The 23,242-nt window shown below is 35.7% G+C and overlaps 8 protein-coding genes across 13 annotated transcripts; 3 read left to right on the plus strand and 5 right to left on the minus strand.

The window, feature by feature from the left end:
• Positions 1-56: 56 nt before the first annotated feature.
• On the minus strand, positions 57-1,097 carry LOC114874526 (CXXC motif containing zinc binding protein). Its single transcript, XM_029183883.2, has one exon. It carries the CDS (start codon positions 812-814, stop codon positions 305-307), a length of 510 nt encoding a protein of 169 aa, XP_029039716.1. The 5' UTR covers positions 815-1,097; the 3' UTR covers positions 57-304.
• Positions 1,098-1,266: 169 nt separating this feature from the next.
• LOC114874512 (nodal modulator 3) lies at positions 1,267-6,058 on the plus strand. The gene is made up of 14 exons (XM_029183841.2): positions 1,267-1,503; positions 1,601-1,700; positions 1,782-1,910; positions 1,990-2,156; positions 2,225-2,378; positions 2,461-2,866; positions 2,950-3,226; positions 3,296-3,477; positions 3,696-4,149; positions 4,225-4,417; positions 4,483-4,628; positions 4,689-4,812; positions 4,895-5,257; positions 5,324-6,058. Exons 1-14 carry the CDS (start codon positions 1,367-1,369, stop codon positions 6,029-6,031), a joined length of 3,540 nt encoding a protein of 1,179 aa, XP_029039674.2. The 5' UTR covers positions 1,267-1,366; the 3' UTR covers positions 6,032-6,058.
• A 107-nt stretch (positions 6,059-6,165) lies between these two features.
• LOC114874530 (general odorant-binding protein 99a-like) lies at positions 6,166-7,803 on the minus strand. Its single transcript, XM_029183888.2, has 6 exons — positions 6,966-7,803; positions 6,821-6,896; positions 6,666-6,754; positions 6,489-6,591; positions 6,326-6,390; positions 6,166-6,254 (listed from the first exon to the last, which is right to left on the minus strand). Exons 1-6 carry the CDS (start codon positions 7,038-7,040, stop codon positions 6,237-6,239), a joined length of 426 nt encoding a protein of 141 aa, XP_029039721.2. The 5' UTR covers positions 7,041-7,803; the 3' UTR covers positions 6,166-6,236.
• Positions 7,804-7,897: 94 nt separating this feature from the next.
• Positions 7,898-10,397, minus strand: LOC114874527 (pheromone-binding protein-related protein 6-like). 4 transcript variants are annotated; one of them, XM_029183887.2, is made up of 6 exons: positions 9,525-10,393; positions 9,175-9,262; positions 9,041-9,093; positions 8,827-8,971; positions 8,549-8,613; positions 7,898-8,121 (listed from the first exon to the last, which is right to left on the minus strand). In XM_029183887.2, the coding sequence occupies exons 1-6, from the start codon at positions 9,591-9,593 to the stop codon at positions 8,104-8,106; spliced, it is 438 nt and encodes a 145-aa protein (XP_029039720.1). In that variant the 5' UTR covers positions 9,594-10,393; the 3' UTR covers positions 7,898-8,103. The 4 variants fall into 4 exon arrangements, with proteins under 4 accessions (XP_029039720.1, XP_029039718.1, XP_029039719.1 ...); XM_029183885.2 differs by having other exon boundaries at positions 8,815-8,971; XM_029183886.2 differs by lacking the exon at positions 7,898-8,121 and having other exon boundaries at positions 8,421-8,613; positions 9,525-10,397.
• A 117-nt stretch (positions 10,398-10,514) lies between these two features.
• Positions 10,515-14,943, plus strand: LOC114874517. Its single transcript, XM_029183858.2, has 9 exons — positions 10,515-10,854; positions 11,128-11,362; positions 11,443-11,882; positions 11,986-12,254; positions 12,345-12,762; positions 12,836-13,303; positions 13,396-13,646; positions 13,721-13,974; positions 14,059-14,943. Exons 3-9 carry the CDS (start codon positions 11,769-11,771, stop codon positions 14,373-14,375), a joined length of 2,091 nt encoding a protein of 696 aa, XP_029039691.2. The 5' UTR covers positions 10,515-10,854; positions 11,128-11,362; positions 11,443-11,768; the 3' UTR covers positions 14,376-14,943.
• Positions 14,944-14,983: 40 nt separating this feature from the next.
• LOC114874519 (mitochondrial chaperone BCS1) lies at positions 14,984-17,019 on the minus strand. Its single transcript, XM_029183861.2, has 7 exons — positions 16,733-17,019; positions 16,468-16,659; positions 16,178-16,317; positions 15,909-16,103; positions 15,603-15,836; positions 15,365-15,535; positions 14,984-15,279 (listed from the first exon to the last, which is right to left on the minus strand). Exons 1-7 carry the CDS (start codon positions 16,861-16,863, stop codon positions 15,065-15,067), a joined length of 1,278 nt encoding a protein of 425 aa, XP_029039694.1. The 5' UTR covers positions 16,864-17,019; the 3' UTR covers positions 14,984-15,064.
• Positions 17,020-17,696: 677 nt separating this feature from the next.
• LOC114874556 (dystrophin-like) lies at positions 17,697-20,806 on the plus strand. Its single transcript, XM_029183937.1, has 11 exons — positions 17,697-17,731; positions 17,779-18,072; positions 18,166-18,373; positions 18,460-18,703; positions 18,768-18,879; positions 18,952-19,118; positions 19,175-19,290; positions 19,362-19,584; positions 19,652-19,973; positions 20,059-20,358; positions 20,432-20,806. The coding sequence occupies exons 2-11, from the start codon at positions 17,973-17,975 to the stop codon at positions 20,551-20,553; spliced, it is 1,914 nt and encodes a 637-aa protein (XP_029039770.1). The 5' UTR covers positions 17,697-17,731; positions 17,779-17,972; the 3' UTR covers positions 20,554-20,806.
• Positions 20,807-21,011: 205 nt separating this feature from the next.
• On the minus strand, positions 21,012-23,232 carry LOC114874560 (glycerophosphodiester phosphodiesterase 1). 3 transcript variants are annotated; one of them, XM_029183945.2, is made up of 6 exons: positions 23,208-23,232; positions 22,343-22,913; positions 21,956-22,131; positions 21,668-21,869; positions 21,342-21,571; positions 21,012-21,259 (listed from the first exon to the last, which is right to left on the minus strand). In XM_029183945.2, exons 2-6 carry the CDS (start codon positions 22,676-22,678, stop codon positions 21,118-21,120), a joined length of 1,086 nt encoding a protein of 361 aa, XP_029039778.1. In that variant the 5' UTR covers positions 22,679-22,913; positions 23,208-23,232; the 3' UTR covers positions 21,012-21,117. The 3 variants fall into 3 exon arrangements, with proteins under 3 accessions (XP_029039778.1, XP_029039777.1, XP_029039779.1); XM_029183944.1 differs by lacking the exon at positions 23,208-23,232 and adding an exon at positions 22,999-23,200; XM_029183946.2 differs by lacking the exon at positions 23,208-23,232 and adding an exon at positions 23,109-23,162.
• Between the last annotated feature and the right edge of the window lie 10 nt (positions 23,233-23,242).

Genomic DNA, 23,242 nt, shown 5'->3' on the forward strand with positions numbered 1-23,242 from the left:
AGTGCGGTTCATTGTGTTTATAGGAACTTGATTTTTACAGAACGCAAACAGAAACATACATATGCAAAGTAATTGTATTTTCAATGCTTTTACATTCATACAATTCTTATAAAGAAACAAAAGTAATTGCGATTAGATAGATACAGGTATCTAGAAACACGCTTTAGTATACAGAATATGAACTGAAGCTATACAAAACATGAAACATGAAACATTAGATGAGCAAATAGAAATGCAAACTTCCTAATTCTTACATACTAAATAGATACATTGCATCCAGTCTCTTAATCATAAAACATCGGTTTCAATGATTTAACGCTTTCATTCTTTCGAATCTGTACTCGATATCGTAAATGCCAACAGGCTGTTTAATTATATCACAGTAATCAACCCATTCTCCTTCGGATAAATCGACGTCCGTAAATTCTTTTCCATTGTCTACCGCTTTAGCAACCCATCCTGCTCTTGGCGAAAAATCGGAGGGTTCGAGGCCACGGCAATCGAATACAACGATCGTTTGAAATTTTTCTAGATGTACATCGGTATCGTTTACGACAAACGGTTTTACAGAATCCTCCAAAATCGTCAAAGTGTTCTCACGATTACAGAGTTTACACTTGGTCACAAAATGATTTATCGCGTGTCCTTTTTGAGATGGAACGGTTTCGCTCAAAGACATGTAAACCCATTTTTCTGATTCCTCACGACAATTGCTACAACAGACCTTCAGATACCATCTGAACTCTGGTCCCGCTGGTCTAAGTTCTTGTATATTCTCTAGCGTTACTTTTATTTGCAACGATATCTTCACCATTTTTCCAAAACTTTGTTTCCTTCTCGTCCAATAATTACTTTTAATAATATTGTAATCAGTTGAGGTTATGTTACAGACCGTCAATTCGTACTCTCGCAAAATGATACACTTTCTACACAAACATACTCAAATTAGTGGCAACAGTTAACGATACCTCTCACGTTGTTCTATGAACAAGCGTGTGTCGTTTTTTCAAACAATCAAACGTTATGAATTAATTTCAAAACGTATCTTTCACGTAAACAGCTAAGCAACATTTAAATCGTACAACGCATGCGCATGCACCGGAATAGTACATTTACTTCAGTCGATAATGTAGAACGCGATTTTGTTAAAAGAGGGGTCGGTAAAACAGGTAGGATTATCATTTTCATCTAGGGGTGTTAGGGACCCCCAAAATCCTCTGTAGTCACTGACTATCGGCTTTCGTTTATTAAAACTATGTGTCGCTGTGGTCGCGCAGCATGTAACAAGTCATTTGATTATTGCCTGATTGCCGTGAACACGTTATTCGCTGGCAGCGTGAATAAATGTTAGGAAAGAAAGATAAACATGAAACGAACAATATCTCTTAATTTATTTTATTTTTGCATGTTAATAGCGTATTGTAGCGCCGAAGATATTTTAGGCTGTGGTGGATTTTTAAAAAGTCATGCCGAGATCGATTTCTCAAAAGTTCAGATAAAATTGTGAGTAATATAATCAGTTCCTTTTTTATACTGACAAATCACGTTACATGTTTAAATTAAATCTGTCAATAATGACTTAAATTTTTATTCATTTTAGATACACTAAAGCTGGCAGTCTTAAGGACTACACAGAGTGTGCTCCTAATAATGGTTATTATTTTCTCCCCTTATATGACAAGGGAGAATATATATTAAAGGTAACTGAAGTCTGACACCATTCTATTCAATAAAGAAATAGATAATGAATAATGATAGTATTATGTAATTCAATCAATTAGGTAGATCCACCCAAAGGATGGAGCTTTGAGCCTACAGAAATTTTATTAAATGTGGATGGAACCACAGATGCATGCAGCCAAGGCAAAGATATTAACTTTACTTTTAAAGGTTTTGGTATCACAGGCAGGGTAAATTAATTTTTATAATTATTTTTAAAAAGATCATTTCCTAGCCTCTCCATATGATTAAAAATTTAATATACTTTAGGTTACCAGTTTAGGATCAGACTCTGGCCCTAAAGGTGTTACCGTTACATTGTATAAAGAAGACAACTTACAAGTACCTGTTGGTACAACAATTACTACAGAAGGTGGTATCTTTTATTTCACTCCATTACAACATGGAAAATATGTTCTCGTTGCATCTCATCCTGTGTAAGTTCCATGAATCCTTGAATCTAATTATACTATTAAAAATATCATCGTTTTAATCAATATTTCAGCTGGATGATCAAAACGGGTACTGTCAAAGTAACAGTGCAAGAAGGCAACACAGAACTTCCAGATGGTAGTTTAGTAATTTACGGATACGACGTAAGTGGACGAGTTACCAGCGAGGAAGAAGCAGTAAGCGGCGTAACATTCCTTCTTTTCGGTGTAAGATTCTGCTCCCTTCTCTTAATTTTATTTATTTGAACACCCAAATCTAATCAAATCTAATCTACTAATTTCAATACAGAATGGTGTAGCTAAAAATTGTGCTACAACGCCCATCAGTAAAGACCTAGAGCTTAAGAAACCTCTTTGTCACGTTGTATCGGACAAAACTGGTAAATTCGTGTTTCCAAGCTTGTCGCCCGGCGAATATAAACTCGTCCCTTATTACGCTGGTGCCCAAACTAAATTCGATGTACAACCATCCGAATTGTCATTCAAAGTGAGCCACACTAGCATGGTTTTACGTCAAGGATTCAAAGTGACTGGCTTCACTGTGAACGGTATCGTTCGTACCGCCATCGACGGAGATCCTTTAGCAGGAGCAAAAGTTTTACTCTCGCAAAAGGAAATCGCCACCACGGATAAAAACGGAAAATATGTATTGGATAATATGAAAGCTGGCCAATATACTCTCAAAGCTGAAAGCGGTATATACAGAATATTTTTCTAATTACTCATTTTTCTTATTCAAGCGGTTCATTTTGTATTTTTTATAATTTCCTATATACAGAAGACCTGATGTTCAATGAAGTATCAGTTAAGATCTCTCCTAGTTCTCCAGAACTTCCTGTTCTAATACCAGCATCTTATAAAGTCTGTGGCAAAGTTACCCTCTCAGCAAAGGGAACTCTGCACCATCGTAAAGTTTCCATACAGAATATCGCCGCTACGTTTAACAAAGAGATAGATACAGACCCGAGAACAGGAGAATTTTGCTTATACCTCGCCCCCGACAGGTATCAGTTGAGCGTTGTCGTGAGTACCGAAGAAAGAGCCGAAGGCCTCCAGTAAGTGGACTCTATTACTTCTTCTACCTGATCATTCAGCGATGTCTTCTGACCGACACAAATTCACAGATTTTTCCCACTGCAACAAATGATCGACGTGTCATCTCGACCGGTGCAGAACGTTAACTTTTTACAATTAAAAGCAACGCTAACAGGCACGGTGAAATGTTTAGCCGGAACCGATTGCAGTCAGGCTTCTGTCACGCTGAAGGTACTTGATGGGATTACGGTAAAAACGATTCAATCAAAGGGTAAGAATTTAGTTCGTTTATGAACTTGCATTACTTAATGCTCCAATCTTATTTTCTGTCAGAGCTGTAATAACGAGCACCCGTGGAAAGAATCGAAGGAGCAATTTCATACGAAGTATAACAGATTATATCGCGCGTTCTCGTTGTTATGGCAATATTGTTCTATCAGTCTATTTGGTACTACTGTGTCGCCTGTGAAGTTGTTTTTTATCACACAGATGGCCGTTATCAGTTCACGGACGTATTACCCGGTCATTACGAAGTCTTGATAGATAACGACATCTTTTGCTGGGAAAGTCCAAGTTACAGAATTTCAGTAACCTCTGAGCGAGCTGAATTACCGCCCTTCCAACAGACTGGATTCTCCGTTACCTTCATATCTTCTCACGATACTGTCGTCGAGTACTCGGTACCAAACGATCCAAAGGCAAAGAAATTAACTTTACCTTTAAGCAAGGGGAGTACGAAGCATTGCGTGTCCGAACCTGGAACGTACACGTTCGTCCCGAAAAGTTGTCACGTTTACGACAAAGCTTCGTACACGTGGGACACCAATGCTCTTTCTCCAGTTATGTTGCATTCAACGGAACACAGTCACAAAGGAAGCATTTTAAGTAGTTCCTTGTCAGATGGAATTAAAGTGAAGATCGAAAATGCAGGAGACGTTATGACGTAAGCAAGCACCTGTTCAATTTCAGATGTTCTGAAAACACGTTAACATGATTTTTCATAATCGTTAATGAACAGACTTGGACCATTAAAATCGGTGCGCCAGGAGGATGCGTATAAATACGAATTCGAGTTCAAGGCAAAGACAGACAACGTTTACGCTATAACACCCCTGTCGGACGTTCTTCTCTTTACTCCTCCATCGTTGAAAGTATTAGGTGTGAATGACTGTCAGAATGACATCGCCACGTTTGTCGGTGACATGGGAAAGGTAATTTCATTTGTTGCAGTCAATAGTCCAGTTCATCAGAATATAGAATATTGTCTATCGTACAGATCATTGCTGGTAGAGTTAATCCACCATTAGAAGGAGTTACCGTGCAGATATATGGAAACGATAAAAGTTTACCTATTCACACAATAGTTACGCAAAAAGATGGAATATATAGTGTTGGTCCTTTAGATGGAAAAATAGAATATAGGTATGCATATTTATTTTTTTGCCTTTAAGATTTCCAATGTTCATAATTTCCTTTGATCAGTGTCACTGCAGAAAAGGAAGGTTTCGTGATAACAGGACCCAATTCCAACGGAATATTTTCCGCTCACAAGTTGGCTGAAATTATCGTACAGGTTTCTGATCAAGCAGACAATGCTTCGTTGCAGGTACATTTTAAACCAAAACTCGAGGGTGAATGATTAGGAAAGAAACAATTGCTCTACTTTATTTATTATACTTCTAATACAGGGTGTTTTGTTGTCCTTGTCTGGTGGACAAAGTTACCGAAAGAACAGCGTAACCGGCGAAGACGGAAAATTGATTTTCCATTCTCTCTCTCCCGGTGAATATTATCTGAGACCGATGATGAAGGAGTATCGTTTCGATCCTTCTTCGAAAATGATCAAAGTCGTGGAAGGTGCGACCGTGAAAGTGAATCTTTTCGGTAAAAGAGTCGCGTTCAGCGCGTACGGTTCCGTGACTTCTTTAAACGGAGAGCCCGAAGCTGGTTTGTTAGTGGAAATTCAAGGTCAGGGAGATTGCGATCATCTTCAAGAAGAAGCGACCACCGAGGAAAATGGCAACTTTCGAATCAGGGGACTTCAGCCTACAGTAAGCGGTTTATTTTGTCTAAGCATCATTACCGATACCTAATCTTCGTTTCTTTTCAATGTCTAGTGTACTTACGTGTTCCGGCTGAAACCGAATGCAGAAGTTAATGCGCACATTCAGCGCACCAGTCCGGAGTCTATAACAATCAAAACCTCGACGGACATTAGGGGCCTTCGTTTGGTCGTGTTCCATCCGATATCACGAACCGACGTCTCGGTGCACGTTGTATCCGTGCAACCGGAGCACTATCGTACGTTAAAAGTAAAACTGTGCAGAGAAGATATGCCCGATTCACCGATACATACAGCTAAATTAGAGGCTCAACAGTTTAGTAAAATCGGTAGCGCTTACAACGCTGGTTTTCTGGTTCATCTGCCGCCGTTGCAAGCAGACGGTAGAAAGTATTTTGTACAATTGGAGTCTTCGTTGTCTCATACGTTACACAAGTACAGAACGGTGCCATTTTATTTCGAAGCGAACTCATCGTTCAAGTACGTGAAACTGACGTTCAACGCGGAACGGAAAGTCGATCAAAGCGACATGAATCAAACGTCCATAGTCGCGTTACCTTTTATCATGTTCGTTACAATCGCGTTCTTTAATCGCGAGAAACTATGGTTATGGTTGAGCGCTTTGGTGGAAAGGTGGTCGAAACCGGCTCCGAGTACCAGAGCCCCGATGCAAGCGGTTCCTATCGACCCAAGAACCGACGACATCATTGTTGAACAAATAATGAACATTAACAAAAGGAAAACCAAACCTCGTAAAACGTGATCGGCGTTTTATTGATACGTGCTGATGAACAACAATGAACAATAGAATATTGTATCAGATTTTCGCGCCGTTTAAATGAATCGAATTATCGCCCGATTACAGAGGGTATCCACTTGGAAAAAAACTACGACAAATATGCTTTATAATCTACAATAGTTTTATTTCATTATATTTTCTAATTATACAAACTCGTCACGAGCAATCATTATGGTGCGATAAAAGCCTAAAAAAGAAAAGATAGGAACATATTTTTTTTGTAAAACGGAACATAGAAAATTAAATTATTTCACTTACTATGGGATTAACTTCGAACATGCACCTCATAAAATTAAAGGATTTCTGGCACTTGTCAATTTTGGCTAAAAAATTGATAACATTTTCAGTAAAAGTGTAAGTGTTAATAATTAAAGAATGTGCGTTCGCGTGCCTGTACGACGAGTCATATTAAAACACTTACAGCTATCGGTACAACTATCGATCATCTCATCGGCTACTTCTCTGTAAACGTCCGGTATGATTTTTTTAATCATATTGTATTTTATGGTACCGTCTTTGTCCATCTGAATCAGACAAGTTTCCTAGAGTGACTACTTTTCTATTTGATAAGCAAAGATGATTTATAATTATACTTTACCAATTTAAACTTTTCGAGGACACATTTGAAGTAGCATTTTAATCGTACGTCATTGGGAAAGTGTCCGTATTCAGTGTTTTCAACATCCTCTGGAATAATAAAAATTGTTACGTTGTAATCGCAAGATCTTTTGCATGAAATGCTTGTCCGCTTACCGAGCGTCGTTTGCGTTTCCGCGATACATTTCTTCCTCACGCCAGCGGTCATTTTTCGAAAATCGTCGGGATCAGCCTAGCTTGCGAACCGTTCAAATTGCGTATAAAAATGTTTGTGAGACAGTGGAGGAAATATTTCACTTACCGAGCCAGCATGAATTAGAATAATTCCCGAGGCGACGAGGCACGTTAAGAGCAGCCAAAGCTTCGATGCGTTCATGTTTCTTACTGATCAGTTTGCGCTTTGCCACGATCGAAAACAATAGACTGTATCGCCGTCGGTGATTCAAGGGATTTATATGCACGCGGCTTCAAGTAAATTGGCCACGCGTTTAGTACCTCTTCGAATCAACGATTAATCAAAATTGTACTTTATGTCGCGCATTCCACTTATCTTACTCAGCCGAACGGCAATGAAAACGTTTTTCTTCGTTCAGGCATTGCTAATTACAGGATTAAAAGACTTCCGATTCGAAGAGAACAGAAAATTTAGCATAAATACAGGGGTAATAAATGTAAGAAAAATATAGAGTCGATTCGAAATTGAAGGAGGTTCGCGCGACAGGTGCAAAATACCGTTTAATTAACTCGCGTTCCTTATGCCACTATAATCTTCGTCTCGAAATCGCGTGCACCGTAATTGTAGACGCATTTCGTAAACGATGCAATTTTTATTCCAACGTAACAGACCCTAACATCGTCTAGAACTTGGTAGGAAATGTTAGAAGCGAAACTTGAGGTAGTTTGGGCGTTGGTCAGTTAAGCGTGTTATTCGTACAAAAGCCGTTCAATTTCCACGTGTCCTGGAGCACACGACCTCAATTGACAATTGGAGGGAGCAACATAGGATCGGAAATCGCGATCAACGTTGATGGTTGGATAGACAATCAGAGCTTCGCATCATTGACACCTCGATTCGCTCGTTTCTTTGTCCTCAATCTCTTGATATCGTACGCGGTCACGAGACCCCCTCGTCGCCCTCGATTACGTACTTATTTCACTGTACTTTTCGAAACGCTATTCAAAATCCTCTCGGCTAGTAGTGAAATAACGAAAGTAATTTAAACGACAGATACGTAATTGGAACTTTTTTTTTTTCTTTTATTAACGTCTTGTACAGAGACTCGTTTACATTTGTACGAGTACAGATACGATTACGGTTCCATTACACGGTAAAACGTTGCAGACTAAATCATTTAATGAGATAGACTTTTTGAGCAGCGCTTTTCTTTTTCTTTCTTCGGTTTCGTTTCTCCTCTGTATCGAACGAACCTGATGATCCATTAGAAAAGATAGTAGGTCTGCAACGCAAAGAAGATTGCTCAAAGAAGTTTGCAAGTATCGTTTGTTGAATAAAGAGGAAGATTTGTACAGCGAGAGGCAAAAGTGAGTAGTACATTATTCAAAATAGAATACCTCGGTTAAACTTGAGGTTTTTTGAGAAGCTATAAAAATTAATTCATTAAAATATGTATTTTCATCGTTTTAAAAAATTACAATTTGTTGAAATCATGATAAAAATAGTGAATGGTAATTTTTCAACTTTCAAGTAGTCACGTTCTTAGATGAAAAGTCGCGATTTTCGGAAATTTTAATTAATTACAACTTTGAAATGCGTTGAATTAATTTTTATAGCTTCTCAAAAAACCTGAATTTATTTGGTCCAATTTTAACCAAGGTATTTTGAACAGTGTCTACTCACTTTTGCCTCTCACTGTATGTACTCACCCGTGGCGATGCTTCCGCGTAACATTTATTGAACGTGTAAGCGTACTCGCAGTTATCACCCTTGGCTAAAAAAGCAATCGAGTGGTCGATTATCAAGTAGAACGATCGCGGTCGATGAATCGCGTGTAATGCGAAAATAATCGACGGTAATGAATCAACAATAACGGTGTAATGGCATTGTTGCTCGAGGCAACGTTCGATTGAAATTCGAAAACACACGATCGATCGATCGGACGAAAGAAATACAAAATATATACTGTAGATACCGAAATATTTACCGATCCCCTTGCATTTTCTGATCGCTTTCTGAACCTCCACCCTGTACGCCGGTATTCTTTGGAAAAACGTGAGCATGCCGTTCAAGCTGAGCTCTCTTTTATCGTCGACCAATCCGAATTGTTCCCATAGACAGTACATGTAACACTGCGAATCAAATATTATCGTTCTTTTCTCTTCCAGCTCGGAAATCCTTTAATTTCCAATGATATTTACCTTTAGCTGCCGCCTCTCTGGCCACTGACCATTCCTTACCGCCTCTATATCCACTAAAATAACAAATAAACTGACGATTAAATCGAGCTTCGATTCGCTGACAATCGCATTAGCGGTGAAAAGGAAAATCCTACCTGTCGCCACTCCAGTCTGCGTTTGACAAGCGTTCACCACGCTTGCCGCGGTAGCGATCATCTCGTCGGAGACAAAACTCGGCCGTGTCTACGAAATATCGTTGCTTTATTCCATATTAAATCGGATATCATCAGAAATTTAGATTCATTGCATGCAAAGGATTTATCATTCTTGAATGGATGCGCGCGATTCCCGATATTTCTTCATCGTAATTCAATCGAGGCTTTGCGTTCAAAACAAAAGTACAGATTTATTAAATTAAAAAAAAAAAAAAAATACAAATTTGAGAAAGAAGAAAATGGTAAGAAATATAAAATTGTTTACAAGTCGTACAAAGAACAATACATACCCCGCAAAAAACGATCGGCAGATGAATCAAAGAGAGGAGCATCAACGGTACAAACACTAAGATGCTCATGATTTGTTTTTCGATTTTACGTTTTCGTGGATGAGATTCTCGAGGAACCGTAAGGATGTTACGTTTTTCGGTCGCGATCGCTCGAGCCCGAATCTTTTATTTAAAATGATTTTCGACTATCTGGAAATGAATCCAGCTCCCTTGACTATCTGGAGCCCGGGGCGGAAACTAGAAGTCCGGTGGTCAGTGGTCGGTAGAGACGGTGGTGTCGACAAGTGCGAGGGCGCGACTGAACCTCTATGGTTGCACAGATCGACCGGCCAACAGGCAGATCAGTCGCAGCAACCGCTGGAGACGAACGAAATACCGCGGGAAATGCGCTCATCTTTCGATTTTGAACTTTATCCGATCGATCGATCGCTTGCCCGGGTTTTCCCCTACCTTTAAAACGTTTCATTGTCCAAACAATTTACAAGAGAGTGCGATCGACAGAGTTACCGTAGTTTGATGTCGAAACAAATGGTCGGACGCGATTCCGAAAACGACATTAAAATGTTTTTCGAATCGCCGATCGAGGGTGAACGAACTTTTGAATCCTCTGTTAAATGGGCCAGAGTATACGTATAAACGTAGATTTGATTGGCGGATGTTACCAGTTTACGATGCAATCTCTCTTTTATCTCGTACACACCCGGCCAATTCAAATATACCATTTCGTGACTATTCATTGATCATTTACGATCGCAAAAGTACTGTGCTTATCTGCAACATTTGTCTGACCACTTTAAACTTCGAACACGTTTAAATGAACAAAATGAAAAAGCATGATTAACTGTGTCGTTAGATATTTTTCAGAACAAAGCGTACATATCATTGGACAATGATTTTAAAGTTCAATTTTTTTAAATATTCGTATCAAAATGTGTATTATTTATTTAATAAAATGCAAGCGTTATAAGGGCAATTTTGTGGGTCAATACAATCCCGGCGAAGGTAGACGAATGTAACCGAGCTAACCCTGTGTAACATCGTGTCGCTCGTACAGTCACTCGTTAAAATTATTGACCACTGCCGTTTCCGTCGAGTTAAACGTATATTTAATCTTCAAATAATTGATGTAATCGCGACTAATGAGTAGAGACATTGTTTCTGTGAAATTTGTATCTTTTAAATATCGTCAAGTATCGTAATATCGTTAAACGATACGAATTTTGATTTGACATAACCTTTTCACCGACTGTACTTTTCCCGCTGCAAACGCGTACAGTCAGGTGATTTCCTATTGACAAAAGACGAGCTTGGTATCTTTCGATGAATAAACGTACGTATTCGATGAAACTAATTAAAAATAAGCTTTATTACAAATCTGGACGACTCTAATACGAGCAGAAAGTTTAACGTTAGGCAATCTCTTCGAGAATAAAGTAATTTTAACAGACTGTACAGACGATGACACGATAGTACAGTCTCACCGAATTAATATTGACGATGCTGTGTTTCTTTTCTTAATCATTTTTGAATTTACGATATTTCGGCTATCACATGACCACTTGTATAATTGTATCGTATCTCATCAAACATTTTTCTACAAAAGGAAAACAACTTGGAAGCGATGCTAATAGAAAATTCGATTCACGAAAGACAAAGCGGGGACAAAAGAATCTCGACGGACTGTACAACCGAAGTTGTATTGACTGCAGCGTTTTCTTCGAGCGAGTGCATTTCGTCGAAATCGAGGCATATAAGGTGTATAAATGGTGAAAATGCAAGGGATCGTCGATTATTAATAACATTCTACGAACAATTGCGATCGAAAGAAGATTACAAAGGTGAATTTTTTAAATGAAACCGAGTGGGTTGTAACATCCAATTTCATTCCGGCGACGCTAAGATTTCGTCCTGTTTCTAGCACGATACGATGCCACAAACAAGAATGAAATATTTTTCGAAACGTGTCCATGATGACATTAATGTCCATGGGACATTAATCGGAAAATAAGGTGACTCGATGGTTACTTGAAAATTTGAAAATCACGCGCTAGAAAAAAGAAATACAATTCCAACGATCCACCTAATTAAAATTTCGGAAAACTTTCTGATAGACACTGCCATTGTCACGTGATGCATTCTATTCTTACGTCACTTTTCGCGTAAAATTTAAAAATTTTCCCAGACATTTATGATTTGATTTTTCAACATATTTCCTTGGTAAGTTAATTTCAAGCAAAAATTAAAATGGGAAAAACGAGAGGAGTACACGAAACAACACCAGAATTAAGAAATCGTATGGTAGGAATGTACGAAGCCGGTTTAGGTCTGAGAGAAATTGCGGCAGCTGTAAATTGTTCGGTAAATATATTTTACTAAATCTGTATAAATAAACAAAAATTTGTATACACATTGTTTTCCAAATTATAAAATGTACTTTTTTCTAATTATTTTATCGTTTCAGCAACGCACAGTGAAAAGGTGGTTAAATAGATTTGATAAGGAAGGTACAGTAGAAACGCGTGAACGTTGTGGACGTAAAAGAGCCACAACAGCAGAACAAGATGAAGCAATTGTACGTCTAGCCACGCAAACACCAATAACAGCTGCGAAAGCTGTCCTTCCCGCTTTAGGATTAACTTGTTCTGTAGATACTATACGTGAAAGATTACACAAAGCTGGAATTCACAACTGGAGTCCTTCGCGTAAATACATGCAAAGGATTCCACTTGGGTTAGTATTTCAACATCAACTGAATTAGACAGAAACATTTAAATTTCCAAGTATATTCCATGACAATGAATGATGTTTTCTTACTTGCAGTGACGCAGATGGTACTGCTATTCAACAACCTGTGTGGAGGCCCACTGGAACGCAGTTAGGAAAAAAGAAGTTTTCCAAAGATTCTAATAAAAATGACAAAACCAGCAGTACAGCCAAAAAGAAAATTCCTCCGCGTAAAATTAGAGCTAGAGATATATATGTTGGAGATGGGGCACCATTAAAAAATGTAAAGCCATCTAATCAACAAGAATTCATATATCCCCAGCAAAATGCTCAGCAATCTCAGGCCAGTGAAATTCAAGCAACACCCCAACAACCTTTATCACAAAGTCAAACGGAATTTGGTAATGCATTGAGTTTAGCTCAACAAACGCAACCCATTTATCAACATCCTGGTTTAAATATTTCACAAAATTGGCCGTTAGATTTAGTGCAAGGAAGTCACCACTATCCACAGGTTTGTACTGTACATGATTCCTTATTGCAGATACTTTTGTTACCTCCTTTAACTTTATTTTCCCAAATTTTAGGGCCAAACGAATCCAATACCTCACGAATCTTCTTCGCAACACGATTTGCATGCTCCACAAGACCAACAACATCACGTGCAACAAGTTCAACAAGTACAACAAATAATTACAAATCAAACCCACGATCTTGATCAACAGCAAAGGCACGTTCAAGTAGACGTCCAACAACATCATCATGAACATTTACATTCTCAACTAACTAGTCCACAAATCAGCACGAATTTAGCTTCCGATAATTCTAATTCCTGTAGTTCTCAAGATAATAATCAGTCTTCTAGCAGCGAATCAAAACAGGACGTAGATACATCGAAAGAAAGCGGGGAGAAAAGTGAACGGCAGAAAAGGAAAAAGAAAGGTGGGAAAGCAAAAGGAACATTGGAAACAAGCGTTGAAATTCGAAATCGTATGATCGGAATGTCCGAGGCGGGTTTATCCACGTTGTCTATCGCGCTTGCAATCGACAGATCGGTAAGAAAAAAACACATGTTCGTCTTGAACAGATTCACGTATTTAAAACCATCTCGAGGATAGCCGTATACGCAATGCTCGTTATTAAATAGGAACGTACTGTTAAAAGATGGTTAGAACGTTGGCATAAAGAAGGCAACGTGCAAACCAAGGAAAGAAAGGGCCGTCGACGAATTACAACTAAAGAACAAGACGAGGCGATCGTCGCTCTGGCTACTCAACAACCGTTAACCGCAGCTAAACACGTTGCTCCTGCTCTTGGATTAAAATGTAGCGTTGACACGATCAGGGAAAGACTTCATAAAGCTGGTATACATAGTTGGAAGCTTGGGAAAAAACAGGGGTTAGTACTAGAATTTAAAAAAAATCAATAGAAATATATTTTTTGGTACATGGGAAAACTTTCAACTATTTTAGAGAAGGAAACGCTGTACATACTGTACACCTTTGGCAACCTAGTGGGAATCGACCCAATAAACCGAAAATACCCAGTGAAAGGAAGAAAAAGTTAAGTAGTAGTAAAAGACGCGACCAGTCGTCGAGTAGTATGCAAAGACGATCATCTACTAGGAAAAAGAAACTCGAGTCCAACCCAATAAAAACAGTCCCATCAACAGCAGACATACTACCAGAACAATCCACCGTTTTACCATTTCACGATCCTGCAACAAGTAAGTTGCCATTATCTCCATATATAATTGTGTTTCAAGTTTTATGCAATGAAAACTAATGGATGATATAATACCACTTCTTAGTGGCAAACTATGTTTCAGGTTCTAATATAATGCAATCTGTTCATAATATTCCTGGACCTCCTCCGCCACTTGTTCAACCTCAACCACATCCATCAACAGGTCCTCCTCCACCAGCACCTCAATCGATGCAACCAATGAGTGCAATGATGCAACAAAGGCCAGATTGTCGGTTGGCACCGTCTATTGTACCACCTGTGTCGAGTCAAAGAAATATCGAGGTTGTCTACCCGTCGTGTATGGTTGAAAGTAATAATAACGCGGAACACATGGAGCAATCAGACCCTTTAAATTACGAACCGTATATTTGGAGTTTTTAAAGGTAGAACACTTGGATCTCATTAATCGTTTGTTCATTAGTCATACTGATTTTTAAATTGTTACTTCTTCCATCGCATCGCATGAAATTGTTTTTCAATTCTCTACATTGTTATACCATATGTGATGATATTATACAGATTCGTATACACTGCATTTATTAAAGTATTTTTAATATTTTCATTCGAGAATGTATAAAGTCATCGTCAAACGAATAAGAATCCTTAACAATCAAAATAAGTAAATACAACCAGAATTGAAAAAGACTTCTAGTTAAGTTTAATATATTTTCATAATTGCATGCAGTATAACAATTTTAAGATGATCACTAGAAAACCTCAATGTTATATGTTAAAAATACGTATTCAGTGATACACGAAGCTACTTACAAAGGACGACTATCTTTTCTATCTTGTTGTATTCTAAACGAAAATATCACGAAACACAATGTTGATAAAAAAATAACAAAAACGAACGTGTAATTTTTAACTTATAGCCAAGGAATTAATGTACGGTTCCTTTCTCCTAAAATAATAAGGCGGTACGATTTATACATAAAAATGGATATTCTTTAATTTAAAGTATAAGTTTTTATAAAAAACTTTTTCTTACATTCAAGGGATATTCACAAACAATTACATAGATCTAAAACTATATTTATGATTAAAATACCTAATGATAATTAATCCTATCACGTAAGCTCCCATATATGTGAAACATTTTTTAATACTTCATTGGGATTATTTTTATAAAACATAAAGAATCCTTGAATTTGTGCAGGGCTTACGTTCTTTTTATGTGACATTACATTTCCTGCAAATTCTGTAGCAAGCTCCTCCGCCTTATTTTCGTTATCTCTATAGAATCTTAAAAACATTTGTTCCACTTGTTTCTGACTGCACCAACCTGAAACAAAGTAGTTTGCTAACTGAATACTATAAATTTTCAGCATGTATGAAATTCTACCACGTATTTTTATACATATATATACCTATGTATTCTTTTACGTCTACTCTACCCGGCCTAACTAAAGCAGGATCTAATCTTTCTAAGTAATTGGTCGTCATAAACAGAACTCTCGCTTCAGTAGAAGCGACACCATCCAAACAATTTAATAAACCACTGAATGTAACTCTGTTCAAACCGGCATATGCAGTTGTAACTGTAACAAAAGTTAGAGTATTTATTAATGAACCAACAACGCTCTTGTCGAAAAATTTGCAATCTACCTTCTTTAGCTTCATCTCTGCTAAGAAACGCAGCATCGATGTCTTCTAAAAGTATAATGGTCTGTTGAGGAGCTACGGCTAATAAGTGATTTAATCTATCGTCTGTTAAACCTCGTTCCGATAGATTCAAAACGCATATACCCCGCTCTAATTCACCAGCTAACGCGGTGATGAATGACGATTTACCGCAACCCGGAGGCCCATACAATAAGTACCCCCGTCTATACGGAATTCCTATATAATTAACAAATGTTGGTTTCAATCTTATCTCTATAGAGTCTGTAATTTGGATTGCTATTCACATACCGCGATCACTATACCATGAATGATTTTGGATAAATTCACGGCAATCCTTTATTATCCTATCCGCAACTCCGGTATCTAGAATAACCGAATCCAGCGGTCTTCGTTTTCTGGGATGTCCAAATTGCCTCCATTCACTTCCCATTGCAGTATACATTATTGTTTTACCTTCGTGTTCTTTTAAAGCCATCTGTCTGGCTATAAATGAAAATTTCCTATTAATGTTACTTGCAAAGAAAAGAAGGCAGTAATACATTTAGCAAGGATTTTACCTTCTTCTAAAATGTTAAAATATATGGTTCTGTCTCTCCCAATTGCTGTAAGTTGTACTGTTTCAAATGGTATACCCATTTGTATATCTAATGTCTGTTGTTCTCTAGTTCTCTCTACCCTTATCCAATTCCCTGCATACCTGTTTAAATAGTATAAAAAATACAACATTATATGTCATTTTCATTTATGTATTACTGATCTGATTATTACTAGTACTATTAGATATTGCATATCCATTCTTTAACTGTTATAGTAACTTGAGGTATTGGAGCCATAAGTTATTTCTAACCTAATGAAATGGGTTCCAATACTTGGTATGAAATCATATCTAGTTTTTATGTGACCTGTTTCTCTTTGCTCGAAACTTGTTTCAACTGATAGATGTTGTGTTTCCTTTGCACCCTTATGTGTAATCCATTGTAAAAGCCACTGGTAACTCTTGTCACGGCAGGGAACTTCTAAAGTAATCATATAATGTCGTCTGCATTCATAAAAAAATTAAATATTATACTACATATAACTTTAAAGTAATGTAATTTCTATAAGAACAATACCTGAAAAATAGCATTCCTGCTTGCATCCCCTTTCGCAATAAAGCTGCTCCAGCTCCTAATCCAAAGAGGCCAAAGCCAGCTCCAAAATATGGATTATCAGACAAAGTTTGTACATAATCTACTATAGTCATGATTCAAATGAATACTTTTTAAATACAATGTTAAAAGAGTTAAATTAGTTTCATATATAGTTGTATATACGCTACAGATAATTTTATGAATTTACTTCCAAAGTACGTCAATAACACCACTTATTACAGATCCAACAAGATTAGACCTCTTTGTGACGGGATTGCATACCGATCTGATATATTGGGGTGTTGGGGACCCCGAAGCACCAGTGACATTCTTTACGTAGCGACATTATGGCATCTGGGGTGTCAGGGACCCCGATGTATCAGTGGCGCTCCCTGTATACCGACCTATCATCTTGGGGTGTCGGAGACCCCGATGTACCAGTGGCGCTCCCTGTTTACCGACCTATCATCTTGGGGTGTCAAGGACCCCGATGTACCAGTGGTGCTCTCAGTTTACCGACCTATCATCTTGGGGTGTCAGGGACCCCGATGTACCAGTGGTGCTTTCTGCTTACCGACCTATCATCCTGGGGTGTCAGGGACCCCGATGTATGAATGGCACTTTGTGCTTACCGACCTATCATCTGGGGTGTCAGGGACCCCGATGTACTAGTGGTGCTTTCTGCTTACCGACCTATCATCTTGGGGTGTCAGGAACCCCGATGTATCAGCAGTGCCCTCTGCTTACCGACCTATCATTTTGGGGTGTCAGGGACCCCGACGTATGAATGGCGCTTTCTATATACCGATCTACCATCGTGGGGCGTCGGAGACCCCGTTGCATAGATGACGCTCTCTACATACCGACTTACCATCCTGGGGTGTCGGGGACCCCGTGGGACTTGTATTCTAAAAAACGTCTCATTTCACACCTATATATATTAAATTAAGAAATGAAATTTAAATGAATCACAAGAAAAAGGTAAATAAAATCTTATTCTTTATTTGTAATGATATACATTTTTTCAGATTTTACAGGTTTATGCTGTTTTATGGAAATGTTTGAAAGCATGAGCACTATGTTTAAGTGTTATATTTCTGCAATAAAAGACTGTATAAATTCTATTCAGTTATAAATGTATAGAATTATAAGATCAATTGGAACTTATCTATAGTGATCATTGATATCACTATTATATTAATTGTTATAAGAATATATAAAAATGCAGAATATTATACCATTGATAGAACAGTGTAACGGTATTCATCACACATCTTATAGAACTGCAGCAAAAATGCAAATTTTGCATAAAGAACTTAATAGTAAGTTTAATATAATATTGTAAATCAATAAGGTCAATAGTTTCTTAATATTTTATGTGAATTTTATCTGTAATTAATGACAATTTGTTATAGTGCAATATGTTCAATTGGAATTAATTGCTGGTGTTTTTGAACGCCATAGGCTTTCAATTACAGAAAATTGTGTAAATCTAGACCCAAGAGAGGTTGAAGATGTCCTTTCTGATATCTATTTTGCAGCATGTAAAGAAAATAATATCAATTTTGATATTGATTTCGCAGCAAAACTTGCTACAAATTACATATTAACTACATTTGATAAGTATGTTATCATAGATGTATTATCTAAATTTGATAATTAAAATTCAGCTAATTTAAATGATCTTGTAAATTTAATCAAAATTACAGACAATGTACTAGGACTGTATCTGTATTTTCTGTAAAAGTTGCTTTGGTATTAATTAGCTCTGGAAAATTACAAGAAAAATATGGATACCTTTATCAACAATTAGCTGATCATAATGCATGCTTATCTAAAGCTGGTTTATGTACACTGTTAACAAATATTTGCAAAATCACAGAAATGCTAGGAGAAAGTACAACATACGGATCTCAACACATTCAATCACATATTGACAATTGCTTTTCAAAGGTAGAATTAAATGAAACTTCAAAATGTATTTTGCATATAATTAATTGATAATATTTTATTATAGACCCAAGGATGTCTTGGAGTAACTGAATCAGAGTTTGCATCATGGATTATGCAAGAACCTCCTTTGCTTGTTTGGATAACAATATTTAATCGTATAAAATCTGCAGAACACAGTATGTACATATCATATTTCAAAGTAATTAGCCCTGAATTTAATAAAGTTTATAGATGTTCTTTTTTTTCAGTTATTCATAATGTTAGATGCTCTTCTTGTAAAACAACTCCAATTCGGGGATTACGGTACACGTGTTTAAAATGTACAGCATATCATCAATGCCAACAATGTTTTTTGTATGGTAAAATATCAGGAAAACATAAACTAAAACATCCCACTCGTGAATTTTGTACCAAGGTACAAGAATATATTTTATTTTTATAAATAACATACTACATAAAATTATTTTTTAGACTTCGAATCGAGAAATAACGAAGTTGATTATTGAATTAATACGGAATAAATTGAGATTGTGCCCTGTTAGATCAAATGGAATTAATGTTGAGGATCAAATTCCACATACTAACAGGTTATTAAAATTTAAAAATCAATGTTCTACATATCATAGGTAGATGTTTCTTTAACTACTTATTATTGTAGCATTGAAGCAACTCGTGCCGACTGTGGATCGTTAAGAAGTACAATGAGAAGACGAGTACTAAGTGATCCACAAAAAGAATTACAAAGTATAATTACTCATTTAGAAGAAGAAAATAAACAATTACAAATAGAATTACTTGATATTCAGGGCAGTAAAGCAGAGAGACTTCAGCATCATAGAGCTATGATTGAATCGCAATTACAACGTCTAAAACTATTAAAGGTATATTATTGTTTAGTAAAATATAATAGTATAAGTATTAGAAAAAGAATTGTTCTACTATTTACAGAAATACTTGTTTTCGGATAAAATTTGTATGCCTCAAATAATTAGCCACATGCAAAGCACGCCTATGGTTCCACCTCTATCATCAAGACTGGCATCTCTATCTATGAATTTTGAATTGAGTCCAATTATTCGTCAAGAAACTATAGAACAAAGTTCAAGTACAAATGATACCGATGTATTACAGTCAAGTAGCTTTAATCCAACAGAAGAATCTATTATTAAAGAAAATCATGATGTTACTAATTCTGGAAAAGCATCTACCAGTTTAGGTTTTAGCAATATAATAGAACCTACCCAAATTGAATTGAGTACATGGATTGGGGGTATATTATATTATTTCAATTCTATCCTATTTTATTAAAAAATTATGTTAATTACCTATTTATGTATCGTGTTTTTAATTATTAGGTACAAAAAGATCGGAAATAAATCCTACCGATAGTGGTTTTTCTCAATGGTTGGACTGTAACGACGCTGAATGCAAAGAAGAAAAATATTTAATGAAATCTACAATAGCTGATATTGAAAATGAATCACCATTAGTAATATCTGGTTCTCTCATAGGTATTCATAGGGATAATACACCATCTTCTCTTCAGAGACCTGATAAACATTCACAACATAGTAGTTTACAAAATATTCAAGGAGATTTAAATGATATCCTAGATAGATTACAAAATATGGTTACAGATGATTGTTTACTTAATGGTAAATTTGTATATTTTAATGACATAAGTTGTTTCTCTTATAAATATTTTGTTTTATAAAATTGCTATTTTAGATTCCTACGTAGCTAACGATAATTGCAAGCTGAAACGTGCTACAACTGAAATGGAGGATTTATTAACAGGATTGATTCAAGGCATGGAATCTCGTAAAAGTAAGCTTACAACTATAGTCTGATAATTCTTTTTTAATTTTTTAGCTAGGTTAAGTATTTTATAACTTTGCCGTAAATAGTTACAAAATAAATATTTCCGTCCATAAATACAATTTCAAATTATATGTTATTATAAAGTATCGATACCATTGTTAGTAAAATATGTATACAAAATACGAATATAATACATAAAAGTTATGTGCAATTATGATAGTGTTGAATAACTTCTTTTTTAAAAAGTATGTATATAATTAATAAAGAATATACACGTAATAATTGGTTTAGAAACTATTCATTTCGAAGTATTTAAAATACATCTGTTTAATTATAAAATATATTATTTTTATTTTATTCAAAATTCGAGTTTCACGTATGTCAAATAAGACATACAATAAATGATATATATGTATTAGAATTATGTTAATTGACATAAAAGAACGTACCTCTGATAACAGAATTAATAAATACTGTTAGACAAAAATATATTTTCGTTATTTTATTGAATGGACTAGATTACTGAATATAATGCTTTATAATATCAGTAGTATAAAATAGTCTTTTACACCATAAAGCATGTAATATGATTATTACATATCTTTTTCAACTAATAGTGTATCCGTTATGTAAGTAATTTTAAATAGTCGTGAAAAATGTAATTTTTCTGATGGTAGATTTACTGTCCATGCCATGACACGAACATTACGATCATGCCATACTTGGATAACGCGCCTAAAATAAATATAATATTAAAAGAACATTTTACTTTTTGTAATAATATTCAGCATTACAAATAATTTAAAAGCATACATACTGATTGACAATATCTTTATGCAGTAAAATAGCAGAAACTCCCACAATGTAGTATATAAAATGATTAAGCATCCAATCATATATATAATCGAACACCGAAGCTGCTATATGTTTAAATGGATTGTTATATCGTGCCGGTGCCGGACCATCTAACCCAAGATATGTTACTCTTGAAAAATACTGAGGTCTCCATGCAAGGCTCGACACAATACGAGGTTCCTTTCTTCTAAGCTATAATCACAAATTCACTAAGTAATGTCTAATATTGATCAGGTTCATTCACAAATATGTATATTTCTTATTACTATTGTTTTAATTTTATTTTACCATATATATAATAATTGGATTAAAACTGGATACAACTGCTCTTTGAAATAATTTTGGATATTTTTTGTAAGCATCTAGAATTGCTTCTACAACTTCCAGTCTTTTTTCTTTTATATCTATGATTATTCTCTGTTCATTGGATAAGCAAGTTTCTAAAACTTTAGAAAGTAATGGAATTTTTTCGCCATCAGTAAATTTATCCCTACAATGATTAGAAAGAAAAAAAAATTAAATAAATTTTTACTATTGTAATCCTTTATAGTAAAAAAAAAGTATTACAAAATTTACTTGAGTGGATGGTTATGGGTAATATCTAAATCTTTTAATTGATCCCATGTCATATCTTTAATAGTCCCATGTTGTCCAGTAACTCTATCAATTGTTGTGTCATGAAACACTATAGGTACATTGTCCTTTGTAAGAAGTACATCAAGTTCAACTGCATTACAGCCTCTGTCTTTACACTATAAAATGTTTCATTTATAAAAGGAAACTAAAAACATATTCTTTTACTAAAGTAATAAATCTCTTGTTAGTAACTACTATATTAGTGTATCTACATTATGAAATAATAAGCAATTCTTTTTGTTACAAGATTTCTAGTATTGCAAATCAGCTAATAAAAAAAAAAACAAACAAACAAATTAAAAACCATTATTATATATAAGATTTTACATTACGGAAAGCTGTTAAGCTGTTCTCAGGGAAATCGTATCCTCCACCACGATGAGCCACCACTCGCATGCAATGTTGCTCTTCATTATCATGAGTCTTGGACATGGTACTATCTCTTTTCAACAAAATAGGATTTATACCAAGCACTTCTTGTACAATATTCAAATTTGGCGGTGGAATCCTGGCTATTTTTAATCCAATTGCCGCAATAAAGGTACCCCAAACAATCCATGGTATACAGAAATGATAAAACACACTTATTAAACTGCTCCAGATAACTTGTAACAGCATCCACAATGAAGCACTGGTCAAAATTAGTTCAACAATTCCATGCATTTTTTAAAGAAACTTTTAGTCTTGTTAACGTTTTTGAAAAGAAGATGCAAACTCTACACATACAAAGATGTCAATTATGATATTGTCATGTAACACCGTCTATTACTTGACTACATAATTTTGCACAATCTGGTTGATATTTGAGCTTCTTAATTTAAGTGTTACAACAACTGATAACGTTTGTTTGCGTTATATTATCTATATTCAACCGAGTGATAATTCAATATCTCTGCTCCTGAAACAATAAACGTTTCGTTACTAATGTATACTGCACGAAATTAAAACATTTAATTGATGATTATTAATGAAATATTTATTACAGATTCACTGAATGGTTGTTATTTATTGTTATGATTGTTTTATTGTTTTTATCGTCCCTTACAACAGAATGACACAAAAGATAATTTATTGAATTCAAAATTATAAATACTTCTTATCACACTGTTAAATGTGAGATGTCAATGCGTGAAGGAATATTTATTTAAAAAAAAAAACAATTCGTGTATTGTATCTATTTACATATACATACTATCCAAAATAAATATATATATCAGAATGACTGAT

The sequence above is a fragment of the Osmia bicornis genome, chromosome 6 (assembly GCF_907164935.1).
Source record: "Osmia bicornis bicornis chromosome 6, iOsmBic2.1, whole genome shotgun sequence".
Taxonomy (NCBI): domain Eukaryota; kingdom Metazoa; phylum Arthropoda; class Insecta; order Hymenoptera; family Megachilidae; genus Osmia; species Osmia bicornis.